We start from the raw sequence: 13,694 nt of genomic DNA on the forward strand, positions 1-13,694 counted from the left end.
CTGCTCATGAAATTAACAAGTGAGTGGCACTCCACAGACACAAGTACCCTTAACGTAGTTCTCATGGGGATTCAGCGTGATACAGAATTTTTGCCAGCGAAGTGGACTGGAGCAATGTGAAATAAAGTGTATTGCTCAAGGACACAATGCATCGCTAGGTACTGAACTCATAATCTTATGATCATGAGCTGAATACTCTAACTAATAAGCCACATGATGCATCGGTTATTTATTATTGATCTTCCATAAGGTGGCGAGCTGGCAGAAACGTTAGCACGCTGGGCGAAATGCTTAGCGGTATTTCGTCTGCCGTTACGTTCTGAGTTCAAATTCTGCTCTATGGAGTGGTTGGCATTAGGAAAGGCATCCAGCCATAGAAGCCATGCCAGAACAGACAATGGAGCTTGGTCCAGCCCCTGGCCTTACCAGCTCCAGTCAAACCATCTAACCCATGCCAGCATGGAAAACAGATGTTAAACGATGATGATGACGATGATGATCTAATTGACATACTAAACAACCTTTATATTTTTCGTAAATATTATGCCAATTGTAAGCAATAAACCAGTCTGTCTGTTTGTCTATGTATGTATGTATGTATGCATCTATCTAATTATAAACTATGTTCCAAAAGTAAAAATGATGTTATTTTTAGCAGGTTACTACAAATTTTCAGTGTTGTGCTATATTTCAGTTGCCGAGATATGATAATCTTAGTAGCAATACTTACCAAGGATAACCTTCCACTCTTGCCCACACAAGTGAACCTTCTGTGTAACGGGTAAAAATAAATTCTTCATCACAATAGTCTATCTCTGGTATGGAACAGTCATTTTGAGTAGTATCTGGGGTAAGAAAAAGGAATAATTAAAAAAAAAACATAGATGAAAATTACTCTGTGGTGAGGAAAAGACAATAACAGCTCTGTGACAAAAACTATTTTATATTAATTTTTTTGAGGTATAGGAGATAATTTTGGACATGTTTCTACCTTATTAGAACTCATCTGCAAATAGGATTTCATTACACTTGCTGAAGTAGTGATTAGATAATTATGAAGATGTGCAAACTGAACATGAGTAAGTACAGAAAAAAATAGCATATTTAAAGAAATAAATCACTGACTAAAGAAATTACTCAGAGATGCCACCTGCAAATACAGTAAAGTCTTTGCTTGACTGAGGAGGTCTAATAAGATCAAAACATATCTCAAGTTGCCTCCCAAACTTGCCAAAATGTTAAACCTTTTAGCATTTAAACCAGCCATATCAGGCTAAAATATTCTATCTGTTTTATGGTGAAACCAGCTAGATCTGGCCTCTCGTACACACCCTACTATGTCATTGTAAAAATAAACAGTCACATCATTGAAACCGTGAAGTTACAAGATAATTCATGCTTAATTCAAAACAATGTGAATGAATAAACATTACATTTGACAGAACAATCTGAATGTTAAAGGGTTAAAATAATACTAGCCAATGAAGTAGCATTGTTTTTCCTCATTATGTAATAATTGCTTATTAGAGTTTCGATGTTCAAGCGCAGGAGTGGCTGTGTGGTAAGTAGCTTGCTTACCAACCACATGGTTCCGGGTTCAGTCCCACTGCGTGGCACCTTGGGCAAGTGTCTTCTACTATAGCCTCGGTCCGACCAAAGCCTTGTGAGTGGATTTGGTAGACGGAAACTGAAAGAAGCCCGTCGTATATATGTATATGTGTGTCTGTGTTTTCCCCCCCACCATCGCTTGACAACCAATGCTGGTGTGTTTACGTCCCCGTAACTTAGTGTTTCGGCAAAAAGAGACCGATAGAATAAATACTAGGCTTCCAAAGAATTAGTCCTGGAGTCGATTTGCTCGACTAAAGGCGGTGCTCCAGCATGGCCGCAGTCAAATGACTGAAACAAGTAAAAGAGAGTAAAGAGTATAATTATTGTTTTACTAACTTTTTATGAATGTAATATTTATTGACTTGCGTGATAAAAATCTTTGAAAATGTTCCCTAACAAAACTCTTGTTTTAATATCTTTTAATCTTTTACTTGTTTCAGTCTTTAAACAGTGGCCAAGCTGGGGCACCACCTTGAAGAATCTTTAGTTGAATACATCTACCCCAGGACTTATTCTTTAAAGCCTGGTACTTATTCTATTGATCTCTTTTGCTGAACTGCTAAGTTACAGGGATGTGAAAACACACCAACACCAGTTGTGAAGTGGTGGCGGGGAGACAAACACAGACACAGACGTATATATATATATATATATATATGATGGGCTTCTTTCAGTTTTTGTCTACCAAATATACTCATAAGGCTTTGGTTGGCCTGAGGATATGGTAGAAGACACTTGCCCAAAGTGCCACACAATGAGACTGAACTTGGGATCATGTGGTTCGAAAGCAAACTTCTTACCACACACCCATGCCTACGTCTATATCTTTCTATTAATGGAATTTATATTGACTAGTGTTACCTATATATAGATGCAAAAGCTATCTTTGGTCTATTGCAGGTACTCATTTTCCATATTTAGGTAAAACAGACACATAATTTTCGGTGACCTACTGTGTGATGTGACTGCAGTAGACATGAAGTAGTATCTTATCCACGCACCACTTTCCTCTCTCTACCATGTAATATATGACATAGTCCGATGTGTCAATACTTCAAACAGATAAAATCTATTTGAAGCTTTATTATGCAGACAGCTACAAATGACTGAGTCAGTACAGTGATAGATTATCACAAGTGTAGCCAAGTGCCCGTTTCTAGGACACTTAACTATCAAATGACCCAATCAATAAAGATATAAAAAGGACATTGTGAATAGGCCCAGTCCATAACAGTGAGTAGTAAGAGCACTATATTATTAATTTCAAATTTTGGCACAAGGCCAGCAATTCTGGGGAGGGGATAAGTTAATTACATTGCAACCACAGTGGAATTTGAACTCAGAAGGTAAGGACAGATAAAATGCTGCTCAACAGTTTTCCTGGCGTGCTAACGATTCTGGAAGCTCATCACCTTACTATATTATTGACAAGTGTTTCATATGCTTGTAGTACTGAGTTCAAATTCTCTACTAAATATTTCATGCAGATACTCTACTACACAAAGATGCAGACTCTTACTGGTGAGAAAACTCACTTCTTAAAAGACACAGTTGTCATGTTCACAGAGACACATATAAATGTAGTCTCTTAAAAACATATACCATGTTGGGTGGCATACAAGATGCACGCTTTTTCCAAAACCAAAAAAAAGTCTCAAAAAATCACCCCAGATCCCATATGCAAAGCTGGGTTTTCCCCCGCCCCAAGCTAATTTCGTCCCTGTCACTCACTATTATAGGCCAATATTAAACAAGACAGATTTTTCTACTTCGCTTGACTTTTTGTTTTATGTTCAGCTGTACTGCTAACTTACATTTTTTATAATGTCTTCTGCTAAAGATATAGTATTTTTGTAATGTTTTGTAAAGTAATGCTACATTGCTTTAATATGCCAAAACCATTTTTTTTCCTGAATATGTGCTGCAGAAATTGGGGTGCATCTAATATGCCCATGCATCTTTTATGCCATCAAATATGGTAACACCATTTGTGACTAAAATACATTATTAAATCTTTTATCTTTTGCTTGTTTCATTCATTGGATTGTGTCCATACTGGGGCACCACCCTTGAAGGATTTTTAGTCGAACAAATAAACCTCAGTACTTTAAGCCAAGTACTTATTCTATTGGTCTCTTTTGCTGAACCACTAAGTCATAGGGGCACAAAGAAACCAACACCAGTTGTCAGGCAGTGTTGGGGAACAAACACAATTGCATAGGCTTCTTTCAGTTTCCATCTACCAAATCCATTCACAAGGCTTTGGTTGGCCTGAGGCTATAATAGAAGACACTCACTAAAGTGCCAGAGCCGCGTGGAAAACTTTGTACCACATAGCCATGCCTCTCTACTACTTTTCCACAAAAAATTCATTATATGCGTACATATAGGCGCAGGAGTGGCTGTGTGGTAAGTAACTTGCTTACCAACCACATGGTTCTGGGTTCAATCCCACTGTGTGGCATCTTGGGCAAGTGTCTTCTACTATAGTCTCAGGCCGACCAAAGCCTTGTGAGTGGATTTGGTAGACGGAAACTGAAAGAAGCCCGTTGTATATATGTATATATATATGTGTGTGTGTGTATGTTTGTGTGTCTGTATTTGTCCCTCCAACATCACTTGACAACCGATGCTGGTGTGTTTACGTCCCTGTAACTTAGCAGTTCGGCAAAAAAGACCGATAGAATAAGTACTAAGCTTACAAAGAATAAGTCCTGGGGTTGATTAGTTCGACTAAAGGCGGTGCTCCAGCATGGCCACAGTCAAATGACTGAAACAAGTGAAAGAGTAAAAGAGTTATACAATAAAAATGTGTTGCTTTTGCTGTTATAAGTGAAATAAAATGATTGCAGACACAAAAGTCCACATATGCAACACATTAATAGTTGTAAGCATTGTTATTAATGAGTAACCTTGAACACATCAGCAAAAATAGACTAATGTTACTAATAGCACAGAAATAGCCAATCAAAGAATTGTTCAGTTGTCATTCTCGCCAAAGCCATCATATCTTTGTAGTAAGTCTGGTAAGTATGTTGTTATGATGTAAAGTTTAAAAATGGGATTCTCATTTTAAAGTAAGCAAAGGAGTTTGTGGAAGAAACATGAAAGATTAAGCTACTTCACTCAACCGCATGAATAACTACATCATCAAGTGCTCGATAAAAATGTCTTTCGGAAATAGGTATTACTTTAAATATCCTAACTACTCTCAGAAAATGGGGCACTTTGCATATGTGGCAATGTAGTTATAATCTGAGATAAAATATTATACAGGACTCGACTCAAACATACATTATAACTGTGAATTTAGCTGAAAATACATTCATTATACTAAGTATATTCATAGTATTAAACACATGAGTGTGTGTTACTGATATAAGATTTCTTGTGTTATGTTATCATAATACTCTTTTTTTTTTTTTACTCTTTTACTTGTTTCAGTCATTTGACTGCGGCCATGCTGGAGCACCGCCTTTTAGTCGAGCAAATCGAACCCAGGACTTATTCTTTGGAAGCCTAATACTTATTCTATCGGTCTCTTTTTGCCGAACTGCTAAGTTACAGGGACGTAAACACACCACCATTGGTTGTCAAGCGATGGTGGGGGTGACAAACACAGACACACAAACATACATATATATGACGGGCTTCTTTCAGTTTCTGTCCACCAAATCCACTCACAAGGCTTTGGTCAGCCCGAGGCTATAGTAGAAGACTCTTTCCCAAGGTGCCACGCAGTGGGACTGAACCCGGAACCATGTGGTTGGTAAGCAAGCTACTTACCACACAGCCACTCCTGTGCTTATACTAACAATTATTTTTTTCAAAGACACTTTACTACTTTTCTATATCCTCTAGAACTTAGAGAAAAATTTTATGGCTATTAGAAATGTCAAATCAACATTAAAGATTGAGAATTTAATTGAATGTGTACTAAATTTCTCCATTTCAAATGTCTTATATAAAAATAACTTTTGTTCTTTGTTTGCCAGGAAGAAAATAGTCTGAGCGGTTAAGGTGAAGAACTTTTAACAAAAGTCATGAGTTTAAACTCTACCATATATTGTATGTTATGACTCTAGGCAAAAACACACAGTGAAACTTATCAGGAAATATTTCTTATTTTCACTTGAGAATTCACAGCTGACTAGTTGACATTATGTAAAAATTCTGAAATCAAAATAAATACCATAAATCACACAAATGTTGTGTGATCTGAATTAAGGCCAAAACTCTTAAATCCTCATGCAGTTCATACAAATATATCTGTAGAAAGGCATAAGTGTCTTGCTTAAGAACACAACACACAGCCCAGTCTGGGAATCAGACTCACTACCATATGATTGTGAGCCCAATGCTTTAACCACTGAACCATGCAACTTCACAATTAGTAGTATCAATTTAAAACGATACTACTTGGAATACTTTTCTCTAGTTCCACAAGAGAAAATGAATAATGGATCCGTGATTAATTCTAATGAGAAATAATGTTCATTGATCAAGTGTTTGATTTAAAGCCTGCTGCATGTTTTTGGCATGCTTTTACTGAGATGGACTACATGAACTGGTGAGTGAATGCATGGTGGTCAGTTGACCAGGTGTGAAGCTGGGTGACAAAGTACTACTGTCGGTGTGAAGTCAGGTGATGAAGAACTACAGTCAGTGTGAGCCCAGGTGACGAAGAATTACATTACAGAAGATATCCAGCCATGTATGATTACTTCTTCCTCTCTGGGAAAGTTGGCTTTCTGGGCTGGTCCTGCAGTTTCCCAACTACTGACTTAGTTGTTGGAGCTGTGTTGGTGTTAAGAGGCCACGTTTTGTAATATGAAATGAAACTTTACTCAAGAAAATAATACACTGCTCAGTCCAGAAATCAAACCCATAACCATGTGATTGTGAACCTAACACTCTAAACACTAAGCCACACAACTTCTAGAAATATCTAATCTCTCTTCTATGCTCTATGTGGAAAGCATCTTAACACTTTCCTGTTTTCTTAGTTTTTAAAAATGAATTGTTTAGTGATGAAGCCAGGATAAGTACATCTAGACCAGGGGTTTTCAAACTTTTTGACTTGCAGACCCCTTTATATTTCAGGCTTTACCTTAGGGACCCCCTTATAAACACTTATGAAATTTATACATAAATATTTGCTTAAAATAACATATATTTTTACATTTATTTATTTAACAGTATTTAACAAATAGGTTTATTGTCAATTAAAAGATTTTGATTAAAAAACATATAAAATCAAATTGCCCATAAAAAGTATTTGCTGTCCACGGACCCCCTGTGGTCCGTGGACCACAGTTCGAAAACCCCTGATCTAGACTACTACAACACGGTATTTGCTAAACTAAGGTCTCCAGTTTGTAATGCCTCAGTCAGAATAAAATGTGCAAATTAGAAAAAAATATATATATAGAATTACCACCAACAGCATTAACAGAGCTGGGCATATGTCTTGGAGTGATAGATACAGAAAAGACAGGAACACTTCTTTGACTGTTAACAAGAAGAAACTTAACTAACATTAATGCCTTTATATTCTTTTCAGCTGACTTGCAGCAGGAAAAGTAGCATCAATGTAGAAAGTATAAGGGAAAAGAATTTAATAGAAATGTTAGAATCAAGTGAATTAACATGCAAAATGAAAGAAGTTGCTGTTGTTAAGCCCCAGACTGCCCCTATGTTCAGAGGCATTACATCTGTAACAGCCATCACTGTTTTTTTAAGGGTATCTAAGACTAAATTGACAGGGTCAAAATGTTAAATATACAAAAACATACATTTGTAGATACAATGAAAGCAAGAGTGTTTAGATGTTTTCCACATAGAGCATAGGTGAGAGACTGAATGTTTCTAGCTATTTCAATATTTGTACAAAGGTTTAGTGATTAGGGTGTGGAGGCTCGCAGTCACAAGGTCATGGGTTCAGTTCCTGGACTGGATAGTGCATTGTTTCCTTGAACAAGGTTTCATTTCACATTGCTCCATCTAAAAATGAGTATCTGCTCAGTGCCAGTGCAGTCATTTCTCCTTCTAGCTGTCACACCACCAATTTTTAGTAAAGTTAAAAGCAACTTCTTCGAAACTGTTTGGCGACATCAAGCATTCAGCATGTGCTGTTTCCAAGATCTGTCTGGAGAGGATGATACCTGGAAAGAGAAATCTATGACATTTCCATGGAAGATGGAGAGAATAGATCCTAGACTGGTCTCAATGTCAATCATGGGTAGAACTCAATGCTAGGAAATGAGAAGGGGATAGATTGAGAGAATATGTTCATGATGTAGTGTATTTTGCTGCATGCTGAACTAGTAACTTTCATTTAAAAAAAAGAAAAGATATTATCTAATGTGTCCTTTCTGCTCTTAATACAGAAGTACAAGAGGATTTGAAGAGTATTTAGCTGCTATTTCTAGTTCAAGTTGGCTCATGTTGGTTAGTATCAAATTAACTGTGATCAAGAGTGCTCTAACTATAAACAGCTCATCTTATCATCTAAGACTACCTTTTACAATGTGTTCATGACTTTATGATTAAAAGTGGCTTCCCTAAGATTTGGTTGTTATTTTTGACAGGTCAAGCAACCATGAAGAGGTGGTTTCATTGGCAAAAGTGTTTAACAGTTTAACAGTACCAACATTGTATTCTAATAATCAATAGAAAACACGAGCAGACCACAAGGAGGATGCTAAAAGTAGAGTGGAAATTAACAGGGTGCATTCACTTGAATGACAACTAAGGAGGTTCTTTTCTCAGCTTCATTTTCATTTTTGTTCCAAAGTCAGTCACAAATCAGTTCAAGAACAGATGCCGACCTGTCCCTTTTGTATGCTGATGACCTGTCCCTTTTGTATGCTGATGACCTGGTTCTGAAAGCAGAAATTGTTAAGATCATTTGATCTTACAAAGTTCAATATTTTTCATCCTGCTATATCTTTTGATATAGCAGGATGAAAAATATAGTTTTTTTTTTTTAGTCTGGTGTAGCCATCAGCTTCGCCAATCCCCAGTCAAATCGTCCAACCCATGCTAGCATGGAAGGCGGACATTAAATGATGATGATGATGATATTTCATGTATCTTTTTCAAATTATTGCTCGTTTTTTTGTTTTTTCTTTAACACCATGAAAAATATAGAATTATGGAAATTTAAATATTTACATGTGAATAGTTGGAGCAAATGTACTGGGATTCACCGCTTTCCCAAAGCTAAACAAATTATTAGTTAATATTTCTCAGATGTTTTGACCGAAACAAAACTTAGTTCTGTCTACAAATTACAATATAATGGAGATTTGTTTGATTTTATTACTTTATAAGTCTATGGCTTGAGAAACTGAATAAACGAACAAAGAAAAACTCACTTGCTACACCTAAATTACCTTTGAGAAAAATACAAAGCAGAAATATTTAGATGCTTTTCTAATATACAATTATATGCTTATATCATCATCACTACTACCATTTAAAGTCCATCTTCCATTAGGGTATGGGTTGAATGGTTTGACAAGAAGTAAAGGCCTGAACGGCGGTGAGCTGGCAGAAACGTTAGCACGCCGGGCGAAATGCTTAGCGGTATTTCGTCTGCCGTTATGTTCTGAGTTCAAATTACGCCAAGGTCGACTTCGCCTTTCATCCTTTTGGGGTCGATTAAATAAGTACCAGTTACGCACTGGGGTCGATATAATCGACTTAATCCGTTTGTCTGTCCTTGTTTGTCCCTTCTGTGTATAGCCCCTTGTGGGCAGTAAAGAAATAAGAAGTAAAGGCCTGATAACTGGGACAAGCTCTTATGTCTGGTTTGGCATGGCTTCTATGGCTTGATGCTCATCCTAATACCAACTACTTTACAGAATGTATTGGGTGCAATTTTAGGTGGCACTGCCACCAGTGAGGTCATCAGGTAATTTGCAAGACAAGACCCCCTCAACTGAGGTGGTGGATAGTATTGAGGAAGATGGCTTTTTTGCCAGATGATGAGAGATTAAAGTATGATAAAGCAACAAGGACAGGTTTTTGCTGTAGGGTTATTTATATGAAAAATAAATAGAGGAGGCCTAGGTATGGTTGTGTGGAAAGCAGTTTACTTCCATACCACATGGTTCCAGGTTCAGTCCCACTGTGTGGTACTTTGAGCAAGTGACTTTGACTATAGCCTCAGGCCAACCAAAGCCTTGTGAGTGAATTCGGTAAATGGAAACTAAAGGAAGTCCATTGTATATATATATATCTTTTACTTGTTTCAGTAATTTGACTGCGCGCATGCTGGGGGCACCACCTTTAAGGGTTTTTAATTGAACAAATCAACCCCAGGACTTATTTTTTAAGATTAGTACTTATTCTATCAATCACTTATGCCAAAATGTTAAGTTACAGGACATAACACACCAACACTGGTTGTCAAGTGGTGGTGAGAGGACAAACCTAGACACTAATACACACACATAGTGGGCTTCTTTCAGTTTTTGTCTACCAAATCCACTCACAAGGTTTTGGTTGGCCCAAGGCTATGATAGAAGACACTTGTCCAAAGTACCACACAGTGAGACTGAACACAGAACCAAGTGGTTGGGAAGTAAGCTCCTTACCACACAGCCACATCTGTGCCTATATGTATGTATTTGTGTAAGGATTCCGACCACCCACCAAGTGACTAAAGGTGGACTGACTCATTGTTATAAATTAAAGAACTGTGAGCAATTAGCAGTTCAAGTTGGTAAGCAGTTCACTGTGAGCCTTTCATATAGTGTTGAGTCTCGTGTAATAGTAATAGTAGTGCATCATATATATACTTTCTCCCCCCCCCCCACTGCTTTGTTATACAGTGTGTCCACAAAGTCTGAGTACGTGTGGATTAACACATACTTTAAGAAATTATTATTTCTTATATTTAATTGTTTATGTTATGATTTTATTTACTCCATGTACCCAGACCTTGTGGACACCCTGTATATCCAATGCAAGGATATAAAAGTAAGTTACTGTCTCCTTGCTTTGACTTCTTGCAATAGTTGTCAAAGAATGTAACCGACATGCCAGCAGTGTCCTTCATTTCCAGTCTTCTGTGAGAACATGTCTGGCCATGGGGAAATATTACCTTGCTTGGAAACAGATGAGGGTTGGTGACAGGAGGGACATCCAGCAATAAAAAATCCACCTCAATAAATTCTGTCTGACCCATGCAAGCATGGGAAAGTGAACATTAAACGTCAATGATGATGCTGATGCTGAGTGATGATGATGATGATGATGATGATGATGATGATGATGATAATGATGATGATGACGACGACGACGACGACGACAATGATGATGATAGAAAAAAAATTACCTGGGTTCATATTACAAATCCAGTTATGTGGAATCAACAACGGATCGTGTACATCTTGTAACCATCTCCACTTATGGCAATTCAACTGAGTACATTCCACCCAGGTGCCTATAATAATAATTAGGAGAAATAATTAAAATAAAAATATTAATTAAATTCATGAAAGACACTGCAGGAATGAATAACAGGTGTTTGAGTCTTCAAACAAGAGGGGGGAGGGGGGAGATGGGTGGAGGGAGGGAGAGGGGGGGAGGGGAGGGTGGAGAGAGAGAGGGAGATAGAGAAAGAGAGAGAGATAGAGAGATATAGATAGAGATAGATAGAGAAAGAGAGAGAGATAGAGAGGGAGATATAGAGAGATAGAGAGAGGGAGATAGAGAAAGAGAGAGAGAGCTAGAGAGCTAGAGAGAGAGAGAGAGAGAGAGAGAGAGAGAGAGAGCGAGAGATGCAAACCAAAGGAATTAATATATAAAATATATAAATCAACAATTACCAGATTCATATATACTTCTTGCCTGCATGCACTTTTTCTTGCAAGGTACTTTAGATTTATGAGGAATGGATCCTAAAGGAGAAGCACACTTTCAATATATTTAAAGGAAACGAATATTATATATACATGACAGTATCACACATATTCAAAGATGGCTTCACAAAGACACAAGGTTAAGAGAATAATTATTTATTCATTTATTTAAACTAGATTTTCTTTTCTGTCTAACTTCCATCTCTCTTCACCTCTTTCCTCTCCTTTGACTTTCATCCTGCACAAAGGAGACATGGAATCTGCAAGCTGCAGTGAAGGCAACTAACCCAGATGAGAAATAAATCCGAATAAAAATTGATAGTGTCAAAGAGGCTCTTCGCTCGTGTTAGACAGCCTCTCTAGTGTGGGTGGCAAGATAAAAACTCATTCAGTTGATGCTGTATAATGGCTGATAACAAGAAGAGCATATATTTGTGAAATTAGGAAAGATAATCTCAAGAACACGACAGACAGATCAATGTAAGACTCTTAATTGCATATGCAAGATGTAGGCATGGCTGTGGTGGTTAGGAGGTCTGCTGCCCAGCCACATGGTTTCAGGTTCAGTCCCACCTTGGACAAGTGTCTTCTACTACAGTCCCAAACCAATCAAAACACAGTGAATTAATTTGTTAGACAGAAATGGGAAGAAAGTCAGTGTGCGTGTGTGTGTGTGTGTGTGTGTGTGTGCACGCGTGTGTGTGTATACATGCTTGTTTGTACCTTTGTCTCTGCACTTCCAAATTTCTCAAGATAAAAACAAAAAAACCTTTTACTTGAAAAACTGGTAAGGGTTGGCAGCAGTATCTCACTGTAAAAATCTTGTCTCAGTTACCTCTAGTCTTAGCCAAACAAGCATGGATAAACAGGCATTAACCCCTTGCAGACGGATTTAGTACTGACAGTCTGTGCTGTGTACTGGTATTAGGCTGTTCAGTAACTACATAATTTTTCATACAAGAAATTTTAGAGTGTATTTACATAGTGTTTTCAGTGTGGTATATCTGAAAACAGTGCTGTACAGAGCAAGACATTGCACTGCTCACACACATAGTATTTCAATGCAGTTAGTACCGCTTCCCATCTGCAAGAGGTTAAATGAAATGAAATGATAAACAACCAGTAACAAGTTCCTCTCTCACTTGTAGTGGCAGTGTGCAGTATCTTGGAAAAGACAGTAAACTAATCCTGACATGACTGGCAGTAGAGCATGTCAGTTAAAAGATAAACAGAGTTGATTGTGAAAAGCAGATTTCACTATAGGCTGATCTACAGCTTGATGGTTTTATAGTGTAGAGAGTAAACCTTTTGAATGAAATTATGAAAGCCCACACATACAAAGAAAAATCAATTTCCAAGAAATTTCAGGATCAGGAACTTTATTCCCAAAGCAATCATAAAATATTTATAGTTTATTTTGTTCTATCAGATAATTTTATTCATTTTAAATTTTCTATAATCTAGCCATTCTATATTTGAAGGAAAATGTTGATGTGGTATTTAACCTAAGGCTTGCTTTTTTTTTTTTTTTTTTTTTTTGATAATAACTTTTCTAAAAGCTCTTAATTTCTAATAACATTTCTATTTATTTGTGTATTTCAGTCAAAATTTCTATCATGTAAACAGCATAAAATTTTACAGTTTTTCAGGAAATGTATATAACTTAATCAGAAAATTAAGAAAAAGCATTGAAAGGAATGGCTGTGAAGTAAGAAGCTTGCTTCCCAACCACATGGTTCTGTGTTCAGTCCTAATGAACGGTACCATGGTCAAGTGTCTTCTACTATGACCCTGGGCTGACCAAAGCTTTGTGAGTAGATTTGGTAGACAGAAACTGAAAGAAGCCTGTCACATATATATATATATGCATATGTGTGTGTATGTGCATGCACATGTGTGTTTGTATAGTATATCCATGTGTGTATCTCTTTGTGTGTTTCCCTCTCACCACCACTTGACAACCAGTGTTGGTTTATTTACATCTCTACAACTTAGCAGTTCATTAAAAGAGATTGATAGAATAAGTATCAGGCTTAAAAAAATAAGCACTGGGGTCAATCTGTTTAACTAAACACTTCAAGGCAGTGCCCCAGCTTGGCTGCAGTCCAATGACTGAAACAAGTAAAAAAGAAACTTTAAAAAAGCCTCTTCTCAGTGGTTGTCAGTAATAATAATACCAGTTATGGTTTTGTTTACAGCCTAAAATGGAGG

At 37.2% G+C, this 13,694-nt stretch overlaps 1 protein-coding gene across 8 annotated transcripts in view; it reads right to left on the reverse strand.

Moving 5' to 3' along the window:
* Positions 1 to 13,694, reverse strand: part of LOC106878722 (uncharacterized) — a 145,563-nt gene that overhangs the window by 50,389 nt on the left and 81,480 nt on the right. For 7 of the 8 annotated variants that reach the window (XM_089340928.1, XM_089340930.1, XM_089340931.1 and 4 more), the window contains 3 exons: positions 11,451 to 11,522; positions 10,958 to 11,065; positions 731 to 845 (listed from right to left, as the gene is read on the reverse strand). In XM_089340928.1, the coding sequence (XP_089197054.1) occupies positions 731 to 845; positions 10,958 to 11,065; positions 11,451 to 11,522 (295 nt within the window). The remainder of the gene's footprint in view (positions 1 to 730; positions 846 to 10,957; positions 11,066 to 11,450; positions 11,523 to 13,694) is intronic. The other variant, XM_089340934.1, reaches the window with a different exon arrangement.

Source organism: Octopus bimaculoides, chromosome 24 (assembly GCF_046866305.1).
Source record: "Octopus bimaculoides isolate indiv1 chromosome 24, ASM4686630v1, whole genome shotgun sequence".
NCBI classification, from domain to species: Eukaryota; Metazoa; Mollusca; class Cephalopoda; order Octopoda; family Octopodidae; genus Octopus; species Octopus bimaculoides.